This window comes from Bombus vancouverensis, chromosome 18, assembly GCF_051014615.1.
Source record: "Bombus vancouverensis nearcticus chromosome 18, iyBomVanc1_principal, whole genome shotgun sequence".
In the NCBI taxonomy this organism is placed as follows: domain Eukaryota; kingdom Metazoa; phylum Arthropoda; class Insecta; order Hymenoptera; family Apidae; genus Bombus; species Bombus vancouverensis.
In genome coordinates, this window is record NC_134928.1 from 2363673 (window position 1) to 2390121 (window position 26449).

The 26449-nt window shown below is 45.9% G+C and overlaps 1 protein-coding gene and 1 long non-coding RNA gene across 3 annotated transcripts in view; both read left to right on the forward strand.

Moving 5' to 3' along the window:
* Positions 1 to 21855, forward strand: part of LOC117161336 (homeobox protein abdominal-A homolog) — a 31917-nt gene extending 10062 nt beyond the window's left edge. The window contains exon 3 of one of the 2 annotated variants that reach the window (XM_033342782.2): positions 21289 to 21855. In XM_033342782.2, the coding sequence (XP_033198673.1) occupies positions 21289 to 21716 (428 nt within the window). In that variant the 3' untranslated portion in view covers positions 21717 to 21855. The remainder of the gene's footprint in view (positions 1 to 21288) is intronic. The other variant, XM_033342783.2, reaches the window with a different exon arrangement.
* Positions 1 to 26449, forward strand: part of LOC117161340 (uncharacterized) — a 304050-nt gene that overhangs the window by 184465 nt on the left and 93136 nt on the right. The window lies entirely within an intron of this gene.

Consider the following 26449-nt stretch of genomic DNA (forward strand, 5'->3'; position numbering starts at 1 on the left):
ACAGCCGTGCCGTGTTTTCTCCACCCCTTGATTAACTCTCGCTGCTGCTGTGTCGTTCCAGGAATCGTTTACCCCCGTAACCGTAACGGAGAAGAGCAACAATAGTAAAATCTTCTAAATTACAAGCTGCGCTCCTCCTCTTTTTACCTCACCGTTGAACCGTTGACGCGCACTCTGGGAAACATGGCGCATTTATTTTACTTCCTGTCGCAAAAATATAAAGCACGGCTAGACAATCTACAAATAGCATTATATCGTCGTGATAATATTTTCGCTATATATTATTTTATAGCGAACGACGACTACATACAAGGACGACGAGTTACATCGGACAAATAATCTATTACAGTGAACGATAAATCGACCGGCGATTATTCCAGACGATAGGTTTAGGGTGTGACGGGTTGGAGCAATTTTTGTTAGCCACCTTTCCATAATACCGCAGTTCAACGAGTCTTTAATCTATCTCTAGTCCGTAAACGGGTGTGCGCATTTTGATGCGAGGGCTCGGTAGCCTGCGGACGTCTACTTGGATTTCGGTGTGTACACAGGTCTAGCACGAGATAATGTATAATTTATAATCAGACCGTTTCTCTGGCAACAGTGCGCCACTGCATGGACTGAATCTTCCGCCCCAAAAGCCGCCAACCCCTCATTAGCATTCGATGATGGCTGCCGCGTCCTGCAGCGTCCGTATTATCCCATTTCATCGTTCCTACCTCCCCTACCTGGGCTTCTGCTCGTTTCCACCCGCCTTCGCTCCCTCCCATTTTCTCTCTATGTCGCTCTCTCTTCCCTATTTTACACCTATCCCGTCCTCGTCCGACGCTGTACCGTAGAGTCCATCAAGCGGTAGAAGAAGAGCGACGCAATTTGAAATTTCGAATAAAGAATGGTCATTTTTTCTTGAAAATGACGATATCATGGACCTTCGGATAGTATAATACAAAATTAATAGATATTTCATTTGTAGGAATTTTATCTTTTTGAACGACAAGGCTATTTCACTCGACCCCTCGGGTATCCTTTCGTTTGTATTGCCGCAAGTAAGAAATTCTGTCGAGGGTAGAGGCTGGAGAAGTGCGCGACGTTAAGGGTAATCTTGGAAGGTGATTGCGTTCAAGAATTCCGGCGGGAAGCCTCGCTTCCGCAGGCTGAGAGAAGTCGGAGCCAGGTCAGGACCGTGTTGTCACTGAGATTATTGAAACTGCAGTTTTATGGGCCTTAAAAGCAGTTTAATTGCTGTTATATAAGTGTTTATGCGCTGCCAGGTTTGGCCTCCGCCTGCGCCACCCCAAACGTTTATTTTATGGTCATACGACGGCGCGTACCCCGTTTTGTCGCGTGCCGAACCCATCATACCAGTCAAATCCTCCGGACGACCGGCCGATTCTAAATGTCACCGTAGATTCACACTCAAGCCTTCTTGGAAAAATACCTTCTGTCTTTTTCTCAGGTCGAGAGAACAGCCTCGAACCTCTCTGCTCGACGGTTATTTTCGGTTACTCAAGGTAAACCTTGTGGGATCGTCATAAGCACGAGTTAGCTATGCTTTCCTTTTTCTTTTCTTTCTCATTAGCTTCTAATCACGATTATTGAAATATATATGTATATGCAATAGCAATTAGTCTTATTTATTCTATTATCAGTCATCGATCTTGTGTGTTTTATGTAATTTTGTTTATTGACGAAGTTTCATACTCGATGTACGTATAATCGACAACGATTATTAGTATTAGTAGTATTATCAACTACTAGTTTTTCAATGCCATAGAAACTAAACGTCAAACGTGCCAATTGCAAATATACGTATATATACGTTTCGTTGCAAGTACGCGTATCGTCTGCCTCCATTCATACTTATTCATACGATATGCTTTATTTCGAGGTTCTCGAGTCCTCTTCGCTCATTTCCTTCGCTGAAATTCTCCGGCCCGGTCACCATACGTATACGTTTCACGGCGATACGCTTTATTTTCACAACGATAATATGCAAACGATTATGTCGCGTGCTACGTTACAAGTCGTTACAGATTTACCAAACGTCCAGTCAGAATGTTATGCGATCGAATAGAATCCTATGGCGAATATCGACTTCGCGCAGCTATGATATATATATTTACTATACGATATACAGGGTGGTTGGTAACTAGTGGTACAAGCGGAAAGGGGGTGATTCTATGCGAAAAAAGAAGAAAATATAGAATAAAAATTTTTCACTTGAGACTGTCTTCGAGAAAATCGATTTTGAATTTTCGCTCGGTACGCGTGCGGTATGTTATAACGGATCTCACCGTAGATCGTTGTCTCGATGGAAAAATTAAAAAAATTTTGTTCTATATTTTCGACTTCTTTTTTCGCGTAGAATCACCCCTTTTCCGCTTGCACCACCAGTTATCAACCGCCCTGTATATATATTATACGATATATATTATATATTACGAAGTATATTTACTACGAAGCATTTGTCTATTATCTCGCTGTTTTCCCTTCTTTCCTGAATAAAGTAACAAGCTCCAAAGACGTACACCGCGGTGATTGTTTCAAGAATCGTGTTACATCGTTTTCAGAGAGCGAATGAATCTTTTTATTCTCTACGCGAGATGGATTATTATACGCGTTCGTTTGTTAACGAGACGAGTGATAAAATCGTAATAGTGGGTGTATATTAAAATAATTTTAAATACCTGTACAGAAGTGTAGTATATGCTGGTCGTAATCGTCGCTCGTTCGTCGTCTACCGTTTCACTGTACGCTCGCTAGTCGACTGTGTAACTCGCTGTAATGAATGACCTACAGAGCACGTTCGTCTATTGATATCGATCGGTGGTATTACCAAAACTATAAACGTAACTCCGGTTGACGATTAGAAGAAACAACGGCGATAATGTTTTGTTTGAAATTTGTTTACCTTCGTACGTAGCAAATGAAAAAAACGTTGGCACCGTAAGGCACATTGTCGCTCTTTTTTCGTTTCGTATTTTCCGTTCGCTCATGTGCCGCTACATCTACTATTTATTAGCAAGTGTAAGAAAATTTCTCCAAGGCTGGTCGAATTTTACAAGGTCGACCCTTTTCTTTAGCCTTTTTTACGGTTTCACCTCTATTCCGAAGACTGGCTTTTTTTTCCAAACCTGACGTAAACTTTCACCGCGCACCCTTTGTCGAGAGTCGCGCGCGCTCTTTGCCATCCCTTAAAAAGCAGTAAAGTTTACGGGGAAATCTATTACGACAAGGAAAGAGCTAAAAAGCCGATGTCTCTTGGTGACGTTCGTAAATCATGGTGGTTTTCAGCCGAGTGAAAGTAAAGGCTTCGTATCTGTTATAGGAATCAATCAGGTTGTATCTGTCCGAGGTTTCACAGGTTTTTTACATAAATCCGTATTCTACAAACGGGACAACAAGTTTAACGTGGAAATTTCATTAGATGAACGTTAAACAGATTTTGTTCAATTTGATCGATTAGTTTTATTTTGTCTCGAATTATTATTGTTTCAATTGACTCTGCTATTTATCATTTTTACGTTGCTTCTATCTTCCTCTTTTCTTTAAATAACTTTGTTATTAACAAACATTGTGGAATACACGAAAGTAGCATATATGTGGAAAGAAACTGTCTGTATTTTAACAATGTTTATTGAAATATAACGTCACATGGACCGGAAGGGAACAGCAGCGTTTAAGTTTAAAACGATCTATTTGTCAGAAGATTCTCGTTCTCTGCATCAACGGGGAAGTTGAAATTACCGAGTTAGTTGAAATTCAGTGAAGTCTATGAAAACGCAAATAGTATCGGAACCTTTGTCTCGCACGGATGAATAAGAGAACATGCAAGTTGCGGTTTCGACTGGCGTAAGAAGCCGCACACGAGCGTGTTCTAATTTATAAACTCGTTCAGCGAACAGATGAGCAGGGGAGCCGTGGTCGAGGCGGTGTGTGTCGTGTTCCATCGTATATTCAGCGCTGCCATTTGCGCAAGCGGGAAGAAAGGGTCGGAAAAATCGAACTGTAGACTGTAGGTGAACAGCAACCGGAGAAACACGGACTCGCGGCGTATCCCATTCCAGGAATACCGATAATTATCGTAGGGGGAACAATTTATCGTAATTACACTGGCGGCGCTATCTGTTTCTCGATAGCTGGCGAGTCGGCTCGTTCGTTTTTCCAGCAGCGTGTATTTCTTCTTCTTCTTCTTCGTTTCCCCTTCGTTCGAAGTCGTCTGATGTTGCACCGTGGGGGGAAAAAAATACGCGAGACACATAACAAGGGAACAAGAAGAGGAATGATATTTCGTCTGCCGTGTTATTTCTCTCGCCTAGTTCTCCAACGTGCGTGTAGAGGTTTTGCAATTTTTCGGTTGGCGAGAACGTTTCCAGGTTGAATTATTCCAGGAAATTCGGCTTGATTCTCGGCGGAGCCGGCAGGCCGCTGCTAAATATTCAAGTTAGTAACATTTTGCGCTCGCGAAATTACAAAAGACTGAGGCATTGTACAATGGTAGGTAGTTAGAGTAAAATAGTGCGCTCGCCACGGCCGTTTGGCCGGCTCTCAGCTGCTAACAGGATTTTGTTAAAATACGATTATACCTAGCGAGAAGGAGGATTGAGATAGCGGTAGGTACGACCGTTCTAATGAAAACTTAGGTTTAGAGGTTGGATCGTCGCATAGCGTCTTGCATACCAATGCTGTCTGGAAATTCATGAGGTCGTCGCTCGAATTACCGGAAAAATAATTTCGCGGTCGATTTAAAGGAGAGCGCCTTAATTGCGAGTTGCATTCGCTTTGCATGGCAAGAGAAGCCGAGTTTGGAACGTATCCTAATCGTCCGACTTGATTTTCTTTATTTTGGTAAAAGCGTAATGATTTTTCTTCTTTGCAAAGAGAGAGAGAGAAGTAATTTTCTCTGTTCGTTAGGAATAATGTTACACAAGGCCGGTTCTCGGCTAACTGTCGGCTGCATAATTCCTCAAAATCCAATTACTAATTCGAGAGAAGTTGTCCTCATCGACGGCGAATACGCGTAGAAAAGGAAATTGCCGCCTCTTCGAGTGAATTCGAGCCTTATTTCCTCGACAGCGTAGCCGCGATTAGCTAAAAGTTCCACTATAACAAACATCTCGTTTGGAGTTTTCGTTGGATATCCTATTCTTGCAAGCAGCCGAGTTTGCGTCCAACTTGTCTTCATCGCTATGCCCGAAACTTTCAACTTTAGCGCGGCGTTTAAGAGAAAAATTGCATCTCTCGACCGAAACTTGGGACATCTCGGCGTTTCACGCTCGCTCGAATGCACAGTGCAACCGGAAGCAAAGTTCCTTGCTTCAAAATGAAGATGGCAGCGTTTTACATTTCATTTGGTCGTAGGCAAAAGAAAGAACGAGGATCTTTCCTGTTTTTCCCTCGATCCTCGCGTCCAAATCCTACTCGTGAAAATGTAATCGTCCCTACGCGTCATCCTGTTACATCCGAACCGGTGAAAAAATCGTTTCTCTCGATGTTAAAATTTCTGCACGCCTCGTTTCACGTGCACCTCGCGTCGATAGAACGAAGTTCGAAAAAATCAAATCGAAAGAGGTAAGTTTCAGCCGACAGATATGGAGGTGCGTGACGGTCGTTAAAACTTGGAGAATGTCACTTGGTAGATATAACACGGACAGAGTGTTATTTTCACGGTCGATAAAATTTTACGGGAAGGATAGAACGATCCGGTGAAATATGTGACGAATAAGGATGTGCGAAGATCGTTAAATAGCCGTAGAATTCCTCGGCGTCTACCGACAAATCGACCATCCTTTAAATCGGTTCTACCTGATCGTCGATTAAATTAACCGATTATTTAATTAAATGCGACGACGTCCAACAATCGACGACGTTTCTTTCGTACAAACGCCTTTTATGTTTCCATTATATGAAATCATAAAACGTCTGTTGCTTTTCTAACCCTTTCTATTCTATCTTGAAATTTGCATCGCGAAACAGACTATATCGACACGCAGTTTCTCACTGAAATTCTACTTTATCCGCCAGAACGGATGCTCGCGAGAAACTTTAATAAAGATGAACGCGAACGAGGGCAGTTGATTGTTGCGCGTTCTGTTGTTAGCGACAGTGGTTGGCGTTCTTCAAGTGGAACGCTTTCGTAGTTGCACGAACATAGCGCTGACACGCGAAACGACGTTGTCCAGGCGAGAAAACGTGCTCACCGGCTAGAGAATGCGATTCAGACGTTCAACTACGTAGTCGTCGGATCTAACAGAGAGAGAGAGAGAGAGAGAGGAAAGCGTGGCGCGGTTGGATAGCCGTGCTACTCCCGTGGCTGTGCGCCACGCCACGCCATACCATGTCACGCTGGTGGAGAACGACCCCCTGGCGAGTACTATCGTAACAAATGTGCCCGTTTGCATAACACGACGACGAGCAATTCGGGTAGGTTTGACGGTGCGCGATATAGACCTTTAGCCGTGAGAGGCGAGAGAGAAAAAGAGAGAGAGAGAGAGGAGAGAGAGACCTGGACGAAGAGAAGGGGCAAAGACCACGGCTCTCTGCTCTTCGGAGAGAATGGCAGGGGAAAGGGAAAAGGACACGAGGAGTCGAAGCTGGAGCCTCCTTCCTCTCCCGTGAGACTCGACTGTATAATCTACGCCTTCGGATAGCCAATACCGAACGAAGGAATTGCTCCGGAATGCTCCACCTCGATGTCAGGTAGATTTACCGCTGATCAGAATTACGATGTTTACGTTCGCGTAACGATCAGGGCTTGATTTACGCCACTCGGAATTTAGTCGGCGGCGTTCTAATTGTTCGCGGTCGGCTAACCATTATCGGGCACCCGTCCCCCGGACATCCAGTCGACGTTCGACGAAGATGGAATGCGTGTGCAACGCGGAGCCCTTCGAGATAACCGTCATCGAATTGGAAATTGTCGCGTTATGGCTCGATCTTTCACCTCTGAATAGAAATGCTACATGATGAACAGAAAACAACTATCGACGAATTGTAAACGAATTCTAGCACGAATTAATATGCGCGATAGCGCGATAGCGTTAAGTAGTTTCGACAAACCAGCCGCAAACATCGTATAGCGTTTAAATGTATTACGAGCGAATTAAGTTGCTCGTTAAACTAAACGTCGTTCGCGCACGATTAAGAAATTTCATTCTATCGACGACGCTCGAACCTGATCGTTACGCTTTCCACGATTCGCTCGTGGAAGTCTCGTGACGCCTTGGTTGCAGAGTGGAACGACAGGACGGAATATCTCGTACAATAACCTTCGAAATTTCGAAGCTCACTGTGGCCCCCGTCGTATTACAGAAAGAGGGGGCAACGTACACTTGCACACACCGGCACCGATCCGGTCTAGATATCGCGTGAGTACGTCGCCGTGCTCTTTCACGGTACACCCCTGATACAGCTTATCACGACTTTTATCCCTCGATAAAAACTAAAGGCTCCATTTCCAGCTTTTGTACCGTCCCGCGGCTCCGCTGCAGGATATTACGCCTCTTCTCTTTATACTTATGTACGTGAACAACCCGACCGGTAGTCGTAGTGCACATTCCTGTCTCTGTGTATTTCCGTGTACTTTCATGTTCTTGCGCTTATACGTGTGTATGGGTGTTCCTCTCGTCGCAGTGTTAGCGCGGAGAAGAGCTCGATGCACCGTACACGTGCGATACACACACGCACAAAGAGCGGACACGTACACGAAAAGAGACTCTGTGTGAGGCCATCTACGTATCGTTGTCGTGCGCTTTGTAGACATATTTGGTTCTCTACGTTGGCCGTGGAAACTGCTTTCGTGCTTCGCGTCGATAGTGACGGGTTCGAGCAGAAACAAAAAGAGCCGCGACGAGGGCGGAGATTGGAATCCCGAACGCGAGTTAATTGGGACATAATTAAAGGCCATGGGATCGCTTAAAGATCGCTAAAAACGACAATTCTTCGCTCTCGCTGCTTTAAACGCGACTTTAACCTCCGAATCGCCACAGAATATATGCGTCATTTCCGTTTCTTCTTCTTTTTTTATCCCTCGATACTTTGGAGTCGTACTCGGATCGTTTAGTTAATTCCTGGTGCGCAGCGCCGGTCCCCTTAACGAGCTGCCGATCGAAGAAATTATAACTTTGGCGCGATTCAATTATATTTTAATCCAGTTCGAATCGCGGCTTATGCTGTCCTTCGGTCGACAAGAAGCATAATTGTGCCTGATCACGCCCTTATGAACTCACCGCCCTCGAGACACACTAATTTCCTCTCTGCTATCTTCCACTAATACCTCGTATCGAATAACTTACGATTTTCAAACAAATAGCGATACTCGTTTCTTCGCTCCCATTGACGAGGCCGCGAGATAAGCTAACAGCCGGTAAAAAAAGAAAGGAAATTAGGTTTTAAGGGAAAAAAATGTAACCTTTGAACGGCTATGGCTCGTATCTCGATGCTTTGAATACATTGCACATTTCGGTCGTTGGAAATGGAAAATCAGATCAAACCCATCACCCGCGTCATCAAACCGATACGTACAGATACTCACGTCGTGAAACGGTGTACGTTTGTGTTTGTCGAGACTGTGTGAAAGTCCAGATACACGTACACACCAGGTCCGTTCCCGTAGCTTGCGTTAGGCTGATGGTGGTCGTCGGACGAGGGGCTAGAGGTCGCTGGTGGGGGAGACAAGTTATAACAGGGGTGGGTGGAATCGTTACTAGAACCAAGAGACGAGAGCGCATGCGCGGGGGATTCCCCTTTGTCCGCGTGGCGTATCCGTGCGAGCACGAACGAAAGAATCGCGAGGAGAAACGAGAGAGAGAGAGAGAGAGAAAGGGAGAGACAGGAGTTAGAAGCGAGTAAACTGAAGAGGAGTGCGCGGCGGTCGCTACGGCTCCCGAAGGAATTCGCCTATCTTACGACTTTTATTATACGCGTGTTTGCCTGGCAAAGTCTTCTTCGCCCTCGGTTGCAGTCAACTAGAATCGTGCAGCACGATCCGCGAGCAGATTTCGTTTGCGTCGGATTTCGAAATTTCAGAAACGATTCTAGTAGGTTGTTCGCCATTCCAAAGCTGAGTCGAGGTTCGATTTTTAGCGGATGGATGTCTATCTGGTCGATTTAATCGAACAATCGGACTAGCGGAGAGTAGTGGAAATGATTGAGAATGACTTTCCAGCTCATGACATAACAAACAAACGGATGTAGAGTCTGTTTAATTTTATAACAGTTAATCGCAACTATGGTAACTCGGGTTGAACAAAAGATTTTTCGCGAGATTTTGATTATCGACCAGCGCGGAGGCACGTGGGCGGATCAGCAAGTAGGAAGGTTCGATGTTCGCGAGAAATGGGGCCCCATGGAGCAGAAACGAGAGTCTAGTTCGATGTTTGTTTCTTTCCGTAATGCAGCAACGTGAAGATCGATAAACAGCTGACAATAAAACCGTACCCTCCGAATTATTCTTAGTAGATTTATAGGGAACTTGCCAGTGGTCAGTCCTCCAGGGAGCCACAAAATCCTGTGGTCCACTATTGGTACATCCAGAGCAGGCATTATCTATTTAGCGAGTGCGAAGATGGCGTTCGCCTTGAACTCAATAACACCGTTATAAGCCACAATGAACTTGGTAGACCTTAAATTAGCAGTTAAACACACGTACGTAGATAGGATAGAGCTTGAACTAGGCCAACAGATCGTTTCTCGTCGATCCTCCCGCACGAGTATGTGCATCAAATAAATACGTCATATTCGAGCTTATAACGATCGAATGAAAATATTTCCATTGCACAATTCGAATTATCTTCGTCTTATTCACGAGTCGCCACTCTTATACATGCATCGTTTCCTTTCACACAGAGTACATTCAACTCTTCTTGATAGCCACCCACAATTTCCATTCGATGAAGCGATATAATCCTTCGGCCAATATGTACAGTGTACACGACGTCCTTGTCACCATGCGTGGATTGGAAGGGAGTCGAGCAAACACATTTCAGCCATCTCCTGTCGAAGGTTAAACACTGCGGGGTTGTAACTTTCGAAATATTCGGAAGATTCCGAAAGGTCGGTCCACCGTCCATTGGTTGAACAGGCGGGGCGAAGAATGGCAAAGATCGACGGAAGGAAAGGGTGAAGGAGGGTGCGTAACGGGAACTAATATCGTAAAGCCGCAACGTGCTCTGATTAAACATTATGTGGGTCCTAACGTTCCTCACCGCGACGATCGCTGCTCCTGCTCTTACTGCTACCTACGGCCAAGATCTTATCCGTTCCAATTGTTTCTTTCAATAAAAGAGCGATTCCTGTCTTGTTTTACTTCTGTCTAATTAATATATATCGAGCTCCATCTTATTACAGCATCTTCGGAACGAATGTTTTATCGGATAAAAGATAATGTTTAAATATTTTAAACGATCGAACACAACTGGAAAAATTAGTCAGGAGCAAGGGAGCACAAGGGGACAGCTGGTTTTTTTCAACTCGCACTAAAAACGTTTACGAGCTTCGCTGGAAGACGACGTGTACCCGCTTCGCTATAATTTAAGCGGCATTTTAAACAACAATTCAAACGGTGCACGGCCAGTAGGTAGCATAAAACACCGGGATCGCAGTCGTGTTCCGGGGTGTTGCTAATGAGTAATAATTTCGCCGACGTGTCGGTAGCTCCTCGAACTTATTCCGTGTCTCGTCTCGAGTATCTTTCGGAAGCCGTTGCGACTGTACGTCGGATGTTCTAAATTGCGCGGCCACGACTTTTATTAGCGGAAGGAGACAGCCGTGGCATTTGCATGTAATGGTGCAGAGGATAGGGCTGCGTAGCAGTGACGAGGGCGAAGAGGAGGAGGAGGACCCGGCTGGAGAGGAAGAATGTTGGAAAATATGAGGGGGGTTGAAAAGGAGCAGGGGTAGAAGACGGTCGGTAGGGAATGTAAGGCCGTAATTAGAGTTTTAGGGGTTCTATGGGGTGGTTGTTCGCGCTGCTGGCCCGTTATGGGGGCGGAGAGAGGTGGCGTCAGCCAGGATGTACGAAAGGGGACGCACGCCTCCCTTACGACTCTTACGAGGGACGGAATGTTTGCCAACAGCATTCTAATACGTCATTCTTTATTGTAAAATTAAAATTTAATCCGGAGGATCGTATCGAGGCCCTCCATTTAGCGCGCGCACGAGATTACGTGTATTTTAGGATTGGCGTGCTGCCGGCTGGTTTATTTTTGAGAGATTCGGTCGCCAACCGCTTCACCGCGATACCATTCCAACGACGAGAATTATGCATGCTGCGTGTCGCGCGATTAACAAATGTAAGCGCCCTTTTTTAAGCCGAAACACAACGAAAAAGGATAAACGGACAAGAGAATATTATTTTTTGCATTATTTAAAACGTAAAACGAATTGGCGAATGTGACGAGAAACATTACGTTCTTGATCAAATTTGCTGGAATCGTCGCCGTTTGAATGATCGAACGTCGTCGTGTCTCATTCCACCAAACATAGGAAATGAAACTGAAGTAAAAAATAAACGAGGCGTCACGTATGCTAATTAGACGTTCGTGCGCGAGTGACTCGCACGAATCGCACTCATAGACCGTTCATAACGCGTCGTATTCGGCGAGGATATATCGCAATTGCTACGGGACATGGACGATTTGTCGGCTTTGTACCATTTCCAGTAACGTTTCCAACTCAGCGCCGGTGCTACTGATGCAATTTACGCGGGTCGCTACAGCATTCGAGTTATCGCGCTCGCACGGTTTCATGACGTCGAATAATGGAAATTCTTTCTCACGCGCGCTGCCACCGTCCTCGATCGTCGTCCACGTTTATCGGACAGCGTTTCCTTTTCTCTCGACGAAACCGAAACTCGTGTTCTCTCTTGGGGAAAGAATGCGAACACGGATCATCTTTCTCTCGTTGTGTCGTAAACAGCAATATTTTGTACAGTCGGTCCAGCAGACGAGACAAAGAAAGGCGTATCCTCTGACAGAAGAGACAACTAGATGTCACGTGCGTTTTTCCCCCGTCTTTCTCTCTTTTCCTTTTTTTTTCTTTTTCTTTTTTCTTGAGGTGCAACGTGAGCGCGTTGCTCGTGCCGTCAGACCGGGCCGGGGGCTTCTCTTATAAATTTCACTGCCAAGGTGACTTTACAATTTCGTGGGAGATTAGAGCGCTTATTGCCAGAGAAGGAATAGCTGCACAGTCAGCCGCCATGTAGATACGATTCCACACACTGTGAAAGGCACCGCCATGTCGCGCATCTGGGTAGAGAGCCGATCTCGCCGGTTTCACTGTTGTGTGCGTAACGCGTCCCCACTCTGGTTGGCTGAGTGCGTGTGCGTGAGGCAGATACACGGCAGATAATGGGAGGCACCCTTATAGATGACGTTTGGGTTCCACCGGGAACAATGGAGCGAACTTCTCCCCTCTCACCATCCATCCTTGTCGGAATCCTTTATTACCACCCTGTATATATATACGAACGGCATACCCTCATATATATCCACCCCCACTTCTTCTACACCCTTCCATGACACGGTACATAGGCGCGTGTTGGAACGCATAGCTCGCCACACACACCAGAGCGAAACGAGCTGTCCAACCAATCGGGATTTAAGCCTATTGCTAGTCCTGATGGAAGCTACGCTATACCAACGCACACTCACGCGTGACGAAAGAGTGCGTGAGCACCTGTACGTATAGCCTCCCGTGAGATCGTTTCGCCATTTACCTTCTGCTCTTTCTTTCCTTTCCTCTCGTTTCTGCCCGACAGATTAAAGACACCCACGTCGCAACCGCTCGAACGCGTGTTTCTATCGCTTCTTGCTCTGGTTCCCCTCGAGAATGTCTAGATCGTAAGTCAACCGAGCGGTACGTGTAACGTATTTGGATGAGATCGATAATTTTAAAAAGTGAACAGCAAAGCCGAGACTGCTTTTAGGCTGACGACAGATGGACGATCCCTCTTTCTCCTCGGATTGCATTCGCCTCGCTATCTTTTGTCGCGTTCTTCGCCATAAATAGCCACCCATCGAACTGCTGCACGAATCTCTTGCCGTCGATGACGAGAATATCGACGCGACAGGAAATACGAAAGAAGTATATTTTACCGCCTCCTACGCGATCTTAAGTTCTCAGATGTGTGCTGTCGCGGCTGGTACGCTATTACTCGTCGTACCTAGGTATCGGGACCGGGCACGAGACACTAGATAGATGTAGACGACGGGTTTCATAGTTGGGTAAAGCGATCGCACGATTCGAATAACGTCGGTTCTTATTGGTACGGTGCGCTGCCAGAGATTTCGAGATTATTACGCCGCGATCGTTTGTCAAACGAGTGAATGGAGTTACTGGAACAGTCGGAGCGAACTCTCTTTGGACATGTTGACAGAGGTCGTTTTCTCGAAACGGATCTCAGTTATCGTAAAATTTCCAGCCGACAAATAGAGCATCGAACTTTGATAACCTTATCTTCGTACCTCTTATAGCAGCGCCTTGAATAAAAAAAAAACTAGTGGCTACATTTAAAAACGATAAAGAGAAAAAGAAGACATTCGGAGATAAGAGATGCACGTACCGTGAAATATAGAAAGTGAAAATGGCATTCTACAAGATGAAATTCTGGCTCGCTTTGCCAAAAGTTTTAACGAGGCTCACCACGACTTTAACTTTTAATCACGTCTTCGTCCGTTCGCCGTCTAAAAAAAGCCACCGTATGACCAGCGACTAATGTATTCGGATACGTGACATCATATAGCAGATATGCCTGCTATCCGGCTCCATTCGAGGAATTCCATAGACAATACCGAAGAGAGGGCGGAAGGATGTAGGAAGAGAGAGAAAGAGAGGGAAAGAGGGAGATTGGCGCGAACGAAAAGGCAGCAGCATCTAGTTTGACAACAGTCGCAAATCGCGCGGTGGCGGAGGACGAGGGCGCTGGCGTCCCTCTTTGTTCGAGCGGCTGGTCCAGCGCTGGTGCCCGATCCATTCATAAATATCTCAAAACGGCTTAATTTCGCGGCACTGCGGGCAAATAAAATCTCGAGCCGGTGAAAAATGTAGACAGGCCGAACGAAGGGGGAACGGGAGAGAAGATACGGCCCAGCCACGACCCACGAATCGCTTGATCGCCTTCTCGGGTCACTGCAGCCTCCGCTAGAGAACGGCCGAACGAGCCAGAAGGCTTCGTTCCTCTGTCGTTCCCTGAACGAGAAGGACGCCCGTGTACGAGTATCAGACAGAGACGGAGACTGGGCAAAATGGTCGCGATAACTCCTCCATTTACTCACTCTTTCCCTCTTTTTCTCTCTCTCTTACTTAGTGGCAATTCCAGGCTCCACCATGCTCAAGCGATTTATCCGGCTAATCCTCGCACTTTTCGTGGCCGATTTGCCATCCCCCGCAAATATCTAGCGAACCTAGACGTGTTAACCTGGCGTTGATTGGCCGCGGCGGTGACTCGTCCCTTTCTCCGGACCGATTAAAGCTTCCCGGAATTTCTTACCTTTGCACGGTCCTTTCCACCTCGTGGTTGCCCTTATTCGATTCTTGCCAAGCGATCGCCGCCCAGCGTTGGGAGTATACGTGGAACTGGAAAGGAATCCAGGTGTGACGACAGATTGCGGAAAACACGACCTAGCAGCACCCCGTGTCGACATGGGCGTAAAGGAAAAACTCTCTCTGTGCAGCTGCTCGAAAGAGAATGCAAAAGAGGGAATGAGAGAACAGTCGGAACAGACATAGGAGCAGATACCGAGCATTACCAGCGAGATTCATTTATGGTAATTTTATGCGCACCGCTGATCGCCGGTGATTATTGTAATCGGTACACGAAAGGACGGCCGATTAAATCTGGTCGTTTAATTTAAGCGTGACATTCCGCTGTTTGTATGGGTGGTGGCACCGTCTGTGTAACTTCATCCGATCGATACGTTTCGATCGTGTGGAATGACGTACAACCCTGTTTGTTTTTCCTTCGTCGATAGAAAATTCCAAGACTCAACCATGCAAATAGGAGTTCGGCACAGACATTTTTATAAACGTGAATCAACCGGGCACGAACACGGAACTACGTTACGATTAAAACTCGTTGGCAACTGTATCTGCGCGCTATCCGGTTACTCGAGCGCGTTCTTGCTTCTTTGAACGAGCCACGAAGAATTCCAGAGAAATTTTAACGAATCCCGATCTCGTTAGGAGAGTCGGCTCGATCGGCTGTTTGCGGCGTCGTTGCGAGTTATGCGCGCTTTATGACTCATCCTTGAATTTACTCCGCTAACGCGAGGCGGGTTGCTTTTAGCGGACACACGAAGAGGAAGAAAGGGGTTGGCGCGTAGGAAAAAGCGAGCACACGGAACGCAAATATATGGGAACGGTTAGGTGTTGCGGCGAATGAGACGTGTTTACCGCCCGTGAACACGGCCAGTCGGTGTTTTCGGTGAAATAATAACTCAGGGTCGCGTAAATAATGCCGAATAAAAGCGACAAGGTAAGTGAAACGTACGACGAATAAAACTCGAGACGCGAATTTACCAGGCGATCGACGCTATTCCGGCTGTCAGTGGCTGTATCTCGTTTCCATTTCAAACTGCACGGCTCTTTCCTCCTAACGCCTCCTAACTCCTCCATTGCTCCTTTCATCCGTCCTACGAAACGTCGTTCTATTTCTATCCCTGTTCGAAGCAAGTGGACGTAAAGTGTGCCCGATATATTCCACGTTATTTATTAATCGATTCGCCTTTACTTTTGTGTGGCCTTAGTATAAACTCGTCAAAGTCGGAGGCGACCTGTACTTATCGAACCTCGCTGGCACCGCTACGTGGCTCGCGTAGAACAAAAACGGGAAACGCGTGTTTAAATACCTTAAGTCGCATTTCGTATTCTTAATCGAGTTTCGTCGACGGCGTCCGTGATGCGAACGAATAAAGAAAGAGGGGCGGTGCGGAGTAATTTACGCGTCGAAATATAAAGGCTGTACGGTGATATTCGACGGACGGTGAAAAAGCGCTTGTTGACCGATAACCGCGAAGCACCGTCGCCCGATAACGTCGTCGAGCAAATGGCCAGACTCCAAATGGCTGTTAAAGCAACGCCGTCATTGTTTTCGACCGCGTTTCGGAAGAAGCGAAAACCACACGGAACGTGCGAGGCGCGCGCTTGACGTTTAATCGCTCGTCCAGATTTACGATAACCTGGGCCTCTATTGGCGTCGCTATTGTGCTACGTACGTACGGCAGCCCGCCGTTTCGTTCCGCTATGAACGACACTCCGCTCCACTTGACGCTGCTTTTTTCCTTTCTGCTGGACCCTGGAAATTATTATTATTACGGTTTCACGATTTGTAAATCGTAATCGCGTTAAGCGTGATTTTTATTGGTTCCGAGCGACGTCCCGTTCTCGTTGCGTTAACCGCGCGAAACGTTTTGTCGATGTAACCGTAGATTCTTTTCTCTCGCAATTGCGGTAATAGTACACAGAGGTAAGACAGAAGCGGAGGAACGCAACGCGGATGATTTTTTCCACGCGGCGTGCACCTTTCTCTTTGTGATTGCGAATTCTTGGCGCACGGCGTAATTTGTGGCGATTTCCATGCGTTTTTCGCGGAGTTGCGCAATTCCCTTGGTCGTTGCGCCAAGACATCGGCAAAAACTCGACGAGGTATCCCCACGGGTATTTAGCAGGCTTGCGTAACCACCGTTTCTACGATTGCCGTCATGCACGAAATAAAAATATGAAGGACCGATAAGTATTGCGGGGTGAACGCGCGCAGGACGATCATTTTCCACGATTTCGATATCGCAGCGGATATGGCCCTCGATGGTCATGATGGTCAACCTGATACTGACATTAACCGTCCTGGAAACGATTTATAGCGTCTCTGGTTATCGTATAGGGCGAGAAGAGTATGGAAAGTAATCGAAGATTGCCGGATACGATGACACGTTAACGTGGGGTGTGTCCAGGGGCAGAATGTCATCCGAAGCGTATCTCTTATCGATTCGTATGTAGAATCGCGAAGTCGATAGTCTAGCGATTATTCGGAGAATCTCGAATATATCGAAGTGACTTTAAATTTATTTCACTAAACCTTGTGCGGTTCAACTATCGTTGGAATACGAAGAATAATTAATCGCTATTCACCGAAATGGCTGATAATTACAAGATATCGTAACGAATAATTCAACGATGTTTTATCGAAGAATACGCGGGTCGATCGGAGCGTTCGAAGGTAAACGTTGAAAATTCGCTAGAACGCTGCAAAAATAAAACAATAAAATAGCGGATAAAGAGGATGAAAAAAGGAAAAAAAGCAAAGTTTTCTACCGAATAAACGGGGCGAAGCTTCGAAATGACCAACCCTCCATTAGTGAATCCATCTCGAACGTATAAACTTGGTTACATGTTCCAAGTTTCATGCACCGCCCCTCGAACGCCCTATTTCAGCCAGCGAATTAACCTCGCGTCTCTTCAGTGGACGAGAGATAAGTTTTTCCCGAGAGAAACGATCGAGCGTAATCGAAGCGTTTAAAGTTCGATTCCATGGATTTCGTATAAATTCGCGAACTTAAGAGGACAACCGTGCGATCGGGCAACATTGATAGAATCTCGGTAGTAGGAAACGCGTGGCAAGGGGGGAGGGGGCGGCAATCGTAGGGGAGGCGAACACAGTCAGGCAAACTTCCGCAATATCCTCGTCTACTCGACGAACGGTGAAGCCGCGTGCGGCGACCTAAAGCAGGTATTAAACTTAATATATGGCCGCAATTAGGCGCAGGCCTTCGCCCTTCTCGTTTACAGGCTGCGTCCTGTAGTACCACGCACACGCCGTATCACTCGGCTGCCCTCTGCCAAAATGGACCACCGTCTGTCAGCTATAACTCCGTTGTCCCTGAATCACTCGCGACTCGCTGTTAATTAACGGGAATTTGCAGGCAGAAATCACGGCTATCATCGTCGATCACCGTCACCGTGCTCGCTTCGTGTCACGCGATTGCGACGTAATGGAATTCAGGAAGTTTCGACGCTTCGACACGAACGTAGAACGAACCACGAGTTCGTTCGTTATAAAGAAAGTTCGCGACCAGCATGAAATTGCGTGAAAAAATTGCTTTCCTCGTGTCTCTTTTCGTTTGTATCGGCGAGCTGTAGGATCGTTACGAGTCTGTTGATTTATGATTAATCAATTATCAATCGCAAATGTAAACCAGCTTATCGCGCTATTAACAAACAGAGGACGCGAGAATGAATGGCCATAAAACGAGTGAAAATGGTGGTTGTAGCGTGTTAGGGAAGTAAGAGGGGCGATTATCTATTGTGCCAGACTGGCAGACGCATATTACACGCTTCTTTCGTCACTTTTTTTATTAATCGAATAGCGCGAGGTTATCGGCGATCTTCGATCAGGGGTTATCGGTGCCACGCCGTTTGAAAATAACTAACGTCGGCCAATTTCCTTTGCAGCGTTGTCTCGCCTCGTTCCTCTCTACGTTTCAAACGTCGGACGCCGTTTACCTTTTCCTCGCCGCGTATCCCGCTTGTTCGAACGAAACGCAAAGGGAGCAGGAGAAATTGAAAGATATTCGAAGCAGAGGAGGAAGAAGGTACATAAATTAAGCGTTCCCGGGAGCAAACGAGCTTCACGCCCAGCTGTTAACCCCGTCCGACGAAATCCTGGCCAGACAGCTCCCTCCGGAGGGGCGGCAAGAACGGTTATCTATAAATTCTGCATGGACATTAGCTTGATCCAGCGAAATTGTTGATAATGCTCGCGCCAGCGCTCGGCCGATGGTCCCGTAGATATTTATGGTGGTCGAAGTGTGTGGGGACAATCGGGTTCACCGATGGTCGAGAGAGGAGAGGAACCAACGAATTCTGAGAGCCGTGTGGCGCGTGTACAGCACAGCGGAGAGAGAAGAGACGCGCGAGGGCTTGGCGAGGAGGGACCGCCAGGGAGGATGCAACGAAGGGTTTTCTGGCTGCTTGACTCGCCCCTGGCATGATATGCCGCCAGCAGGATGGAATGGTTTTCCCTCCGGTTGCCAAGGTAACCTATGGCCCACCCTTCCAGCTTCGGCAACCACCCTGTCGCTGTGGCTGCACCGGCCGCGCGGGCTCTCTTCCTACGTCAGCTAAACTCACGCACACAAGCTTGCCGAAAAACCACGTTGGCTGCGTTGTTGTTGCCTCGCACACCGATCTCACCACCATAGCCGCACCGTACGCACCACCACTACTATCGCATCGACACGGTACATGGATAGGAATTCGCGAATACGTGTAACCTCGTCGGAGGCTGTGCACAAGCGCACATACACACCCAGTGAATCCTGGACCGCACTGCTGTGAACGGCCATGCTGAATTCAATATCAGCATTCTCTGCATTCCCTCGCGATTTTTCCGTTTCTTCCTCTTTTTTGTCTGGCTTTGAACGATGATGACAGGATGGCTCATGCCGCGTGTTACTGGCTGCTTTGCCGAGAGTGTGTCGGAAGCTTCCACTTCTCAAAGCATTGTTAGCGAACTAGAAAATGGAGATATACGCCGGTTAAAGGGTGCTGGAGGATACTTTCTCGGGATTTGCGCAAATTTCACGGAAAGTCATCTGTCTCTTTATCTTCGTGAAGATAGTCGCAGCGAAATGAATTTTCTCTGAGAGACAAAGACAGTTAGAGGGACACGGGGAAAAGATCGCGTTAAAGATATTGCAAGCGTAAGAATATCTAACTAATCGGTTACAACGTGATTCCGGCACGAAACAACGACAAAATTCATCGAACACAAAATCTCGCTATCTTTTAGTGGTCGGTAGCGCGTATTTGCTTCATCACGTGGCGATCATATAGCCACTCAGCGTCTTCCCGAGAATGATGGTATTATGGCTGACTGTTCATTGCGCCGGAGAACCGGTTTCTCAGCGACGAACTGAAAACGTTCAGCCCACCCTTCTACGCCGCCGGCCAAAAGTAAAATTACGTTCGAGCCAATTGCGAAAATTGCCCGTGAGAAGTTTATCGCGCGTCTATGGTGCAACTTGCGGCCATCTTATGCTGCCTTCTCTTCTGTATAAATCCGCAAATAACCAAACTGTGTACGCCTTTGAAACTAACTAAATCTCCATTCGCGTAGTTTCTTAGTACTTGGGTGTTTAGCAATGAAAAGTGAAAAGATATCAATTAGGACAGATAAGCGCAAGGTTTACGTGATTACTTAGACGGAAATATCGGAGATATCGGAATCGAATGTTATCTCGGATAGGTTTTTAAAGGGCGAGGTAAGCGAAGTTCTCGGATACGAAACCAGGTAAAGGCAGGTGACAAGCATCAGTCTTTACCTGGTTAGCGCGGCCATGTGCTTCGATAGTTACCTAAACACCATAAAAAATTCAGTGTTCTCAGCGTATCCCATTTTACGACTTTGACTCTGCGGGTGCAGAGAAAGTTGGACGAAAAGATATTTCAAAAAAAGGGTTCAATCTTTCTTTCCGCCTATTTACAATGAACACGCAGACTTTTTTCCCCAAAACTTTCTACTTTTTACCTCGTTCAACCCCTGCAATAAACTGACCATCCGAACGTGTTGCTTTTTTTCACCGAAAGAGAAAGCGAGGAGAGAGTTGAGATTTGTGACTCGACAGACGAAACGCAGGTCATTCCATGAAAAAAAAAATTGAACTTTACGTAACACGAAAGACCTCGTTCGTAAACGGGGTAGCCTTCTTTTCCTTCTTACCGATCGCCAGACGGTCACGGGACAACAAAAATTGCAAGTTTACATGGTGGAAAAAAAAACGTGAAATTAGTAGCAGTTGTATTGCACGTAGTTGGTGTTCGCTGCTAACGACATTTACGAAGTTGATGGATCGACTAATATGTAATAACCGGCTAATGCATATAGCTCGGCAATTACGTAACCGAGTTTAATAAATAAATCAATAACGGATGATCAAAATGGAGTCGGTCTACCGTATAGAGTAACAGCTTTCGTAAACGAAACTCGTCTTCAAGATCGATCTCTGTGCGTCAGCGAAGGGAGCTTTTAATTTCAAACGTATAGCTATGGAATATAATTTAATCATCCAACCCTTTGCACTTCTTGCGCGCTCATTGTACCGAGCCAACAGTCAACTTTTTCTTCCAAATTTTCACCATCAATGTGCCAATCGTTCGAGTAGCTTGCGCGACGTTTTATTTATCTTGGAGCGAGGGGACAACGAGCGTGGTAAGCATATGGACGTGTCAGGAGTTGACTGTGGCAGTGCAAAGGGTTAAAAGGCAAATTTTCCTGCATAAAAAAGACTAACCTAGGCAAATCTGCGTTTTTGACGTTTCCAGGGCCGAACGGTTGTCCGAGGCGTAGGGGTCGACAGACGTACACACGGTTCCAGACGCTGGAGCTGGAAAAGGAATTTCACTTCAACCATTACCTGACGCGACGGCGACGAATAGAAATTGCGCACGCCCTTTGCCTCACGGAACGACAGATCAAGATCTGGTTCCAAAATCGGCGGATGAAGCTGAAGAAGGAGTTGAGGGCGGTGAAGGAGATCAACGAGCAGGCCAGGCGGGAACGGGAGGAACAGGACATGATGAAGAAGCAGCAGGCTGAGAAGCAAGCGAAGATACAGCAGGAGCAGCAGAACGCCGCGCTGCAGCATCAGCAGCAACATCACGTGAGCGGTCTCGACAAGACGCAGAGCGATCTTCTGAAGGCGGTCAGTAAGGTGCCCACATAGGAGACTTTGCTAAGCCGGTTGTCTTTCTTTTAAAGAAGAAACAAGAGACTGGACGCAGCAGCCTAGACGCATACATCGAAGCGAAGTAGCTGATAAGAGGTTGGCCAAACGTGTAGAGAGACAGAGAGAGAGAGAGAGAGAGAGAAAAAAAAAGAAAAATCGAACTAACGCGGGCAAGCACGAAAAAAACGCACCTCTTCTTGCTCTTCCGGCGTGAACCGACTAGGACACGAAGGCCTCCTGTCTCTTCGGCACTTCTTTTTCCTCCCGCTCTCTTGACTGAGAAGAAGGTGTTCTCGCGTACTTTACGTAGTACGCGTACTACCAAGACTTTATCAAGTGATCTCTGTTCTCTTGTTTTTCGTATCGAGTTTTAAAGAGAAGAAAGGGAAACGGAGAGGAAACGCGGTAGAGGACGGTTTCACGAAGTCGAACGATTACGACTCGGAGTAACGACAATGGTGTGCACCGTGTTGTGCCATTGCCCCTCTCCGATGAGACTCGGTGTCGATAAGAGGCAGAGACGCGGGGATTGCGAAGGTTGCGGAGGAAACGAGGGAACCGAGAGAGAAAAGCGCGCGACGATGTTTGAAGTTGTCTGTCTCTTTTGTTTTCTACGGAAGAAGAAAGGAACGAAGGAGAAATAGGACGCGGAAGAAGTAATCGTGGTCGTTAGAAAACAGAGAGAGAAAGAGAGAGAGAGAGAGGAGCGTAGTAGAAAAGCGAAGCGTATAAAGGAAGCGAGAAGCACACCGTCAAAAAAAAGAAAAAACGGAAAAAGATACTAAAAAAAAAAAAAAAGAAAAAAAACATTAAGTACTTATTTGGCTGGGCCAAAAGGAAGGACCTAGCCTGTGACTGATTCCTAGAGCGTATAATGTAATAATTGTTAATCGGGCGCGACGAGTCATCGCGATTGCCGGGTGATGAACAGCGGGGATGATCGGTTGGCGCGATAACTGCCACGACACAGACATACACGAGGAGCCAACGATCGCGCGTCGGAGACCGACGAACTAGAATTAGCTTGAACGAGGAGAGGCCGAAGGATTAACGCCGCCCTGCCGTATAACGTGAGGAAGATCTCGTGTACGGCAGCGCCGACGAGACGATCAATTAATACCGACGGAGGAGTGGTAGGGAGTAATTAAACGAGGCTGTCGAAGAATTCGTCTAATTCCGCTGAACGATGAAAACGGAGAAAAAAAGGGGGACACGAAACTCGTTGCTCTCCGCCATGCCAAGGAACATGGACGATCGCGGGCCTGACCTTTCGAATTTCTCTATTTCAACTTCGATCGATTATTCTAATTACCTCTCATTCACCATACGACAGTTACCAACGTTGATCATCGCGATATCTTTCCTTCGCGTCTAGATCGCAACGTCTACGTATACATGTGCCAGCTTTCTCCGAAATATCCTGATCAAAGTTTAGTTGGTCGAAGAGAGTTTCTCTATCGCAGATAGAAGGATACGACGAGAGGACGAGTGAAAATCGAATCTCACGGTACACGCGTAGATTCGACGTAGCTTGTTCTTCGGGGATGAACCGACAACGCGGGCTAACTCGCGTTACGATTAGTCTGGCGCGAGCGAATGAGCGGCGGAAAGGACGGCAAACGGATCGTATCGGAGAACTCTCGACGCCCTCGTTAAAACATAACATAGCTATCGTGCGATCGCGGACTTTGAATACCTCGGATAGCTTCTTCGGATACCGCGCTTCTTACCGATTAGAAGGAAACTAGTGGCGCGTGCATTCGACTGTATGCACACGAGCAATTTCGTGCCGCTGGCCGACTTCTTTCCACGAGAGAGGAATTTAGTGGTACAAATCGATGCCATTTGCCGAGCTCCTTTTCCAGAGTTAATTAACCGTGGTTTACGCTCGTGATTGCCTCTTCGAGACTTCGCGTTGTAATTAGGTAAATTAACGTCGCTCCCGATAATATTTCTGCCATTTCTGACGTCCGTGCCGACTACGCCAGATCTGCTCTCGCTGACGCAAATATCCTTTAACCGTTCTAACCGAACCCGTTGCGGATCGGTGTTTCCTTCGGTTTTTCGTTTCTCTTTTTTCCCTTCTGCACATTCTTTTCATACGTTTCTCTGACCCGGATCGGCCATGTTCTCCCGCGAAACGTTGAAAAAGATCGGCGTTGGAACGCGTCGTTGCTTCGATTGGTATTGCTTCAACGATAAATTCTCTCTTTTCTAAAACTGAATGTCCGTCGGTTCCTCTCGATCAGTGCCAGGTATTGGTCCAGAGGAACCCCGAGGCGAGGAAATTTATTTTTTTACGAGGAAATTCGACGAAACCACGATGAGCGATGAAGCGTTGCACGAAGATGTTAGGAAACCTGACGAAACTATACGGGGGAAAGATGATTAATCAGATGGAAAACGAGATTATTCTTCTCCACGTATTTTTTCGATCTCTCAATAACGATGTTTTAAACTATCTCGACGAACGAACGTTTCAAACGTTCGAGAACGCCGTTCATTCCGATAAACCCGACCGGTACGACTGTGTTTTTCTAATGAAAAATTGAAACGTTTCAGGTAGTAGTGGATTTCGGGAGGGGCTGACTCGTCGATGAGCATTCACATTCATTTATCGCTTCAGTTTAGATCTCAGATGATATCGCGCAAGGTATCGCTAAGGCTTTTACTAATACAAGATAACTTGTATGAGAGCAGCACGTTTTCCATATTATCTAAGATAATTTATCGTTACGCTATTGGCGATCATCATTGTTTAATTGGGTCGCGGTCACGATCCATGACCGATCCCGCGACCATTTCGAACGCGACGTTCTTCTAAGAGAAATTTATTTTCCAACTACGATTGTTTTTTTCTTTCTTCTTTTTCATACTTCTTCCTTCTTAATAACGTTATTCGCTCATTTCGCGTTGACACATGTTAATTTTTGTCTGTTAATTTTACGTAGTGTTATCATAGTTATATCGAGCATATTATATATAGCCGTGTTAATTCGAGTATCGAAATCGTTAGGAACGAACAGATGATTGTTTCGTTCTGTTCCTTCCATCTTTTTCCTTCTTTTTCTTTTTTTTTTTTTTTTCTTGGTCAATTCTTTCGTGTATCGTACATCGATTTGTTATTTCCGTGTCCGAGTATCTCTGTGTTACACTTTCGCGTCCAGCATCACGGGACAGCAACGTGCTTCCGCGGACGATAATCGAACGTGTACGAGTGGCCGTAGTAGAAAGGAAAAGGGGCGAGAAAATCGGGGGGAAAAGAGAAGAAAACGTGGCGAGAAAAACGGCAGTACACTATAGAGAGAGAGAGAGAGAGAGAGAGAGAAGAAACTTCTAAATACACGCAAGAGATTTTTACGCAAACAAAGACACATCACCGGACGAGTATCTCACTCTTAGTACATTAAATACGTAATTTGGTGTCAGGGTAGACCTTTTTCCATAGATATAGAAGCCGTTGTTGCTATTTACTTACGTAGAATTCGTAACGACGAAGAGGACTAGTAAGGGAAACCGAGAAAGAAATGCCGATCTTTCAGATTATATAAATTATTACCTAATTATTTTTTTCTCATCCCCGTTAATGTCGATCCGTACAAAATATTCCTCCGCCATATTCGACGATTAGCGATTCGGATGCCGACCGGTTTCTAATATTATTTATCACGAAACAACGTAGAATGTGTGTGGTCGATGTTATTTGGCCGTCCGTAAGTTATTAACGTTCACGGAGAACAGATCGATTCTTGGGAGTTCCGCGTCGAAAATTTCTCGTTCGCGATACAATGTTCCTGTCGAATGTTTGTTCTTTATCTTTTCCCGTTACTCGCGATTTCGTTTGATTTCGAAAGAAATTGGTCGATTGCTTATCAATCAGTTGGACAAAGAGGTACGACGAATCGTTGAAACACTGCAAACAAACGCATATACGTAACTCGAACGAAGAAGAACCATAAGATTTGTTTTCCAGTTAGGCGGAGGATCTGTTGTACGAATCGCGCAATGACTATCTATTTACGATGTAAAATCATAGTGTACACAATACCGTATTATATATTGTTAAAAGTAACGAGTACGTTATATATATATATATACACATAAATATATATGTATATGAACAAAAGGGGAAGAAAATTTGTTCTACCGTGCTCGGAAGACAAACAAACGAACAAATAGAGAAAAGAAAAAGATTTTGATAGTAGTATCGTAATGAAAATGAAATTTAGAATACGTATGACGTACGTAAAAACACATACGAAGCAAAAGATTAATAGAAAAGGAAAAAAAAAAATCTACGCAACAAAGGAATAAGAAGCAGGAAAAAATAAGATTTTGTTAAATCGAAGGGAGGAAAGGAACAATTTTTAGATCAGCTAGAGCAGCTATTATTATATAGTGAAAAAGTAAAGAATAAATAGACGTCCGTAATCGAGGTGAAATCGCATCGTTTTTAGGGGGAAAATCTAAGGAAAAGTAATATTGAGCGAGCGAGAGATCGAAAGGGAGAGAGAGAGAGAGAGAAAGGAAGACAGAGAGAGAGAGAGAGAGAGAGTGAGTGAGTGAATGGATAAAAACCGTACTCATACTAATACTATACCGCTAATTACCTAAAGTACTATTATACATAAATATCGCCGTACGTAAAGTAACGATTAAGCTGAGCATGCGAGTTTACGCACGAGATGTACTCATGTAAACTATCTCCATCCACCTTCATCCCCACCCGT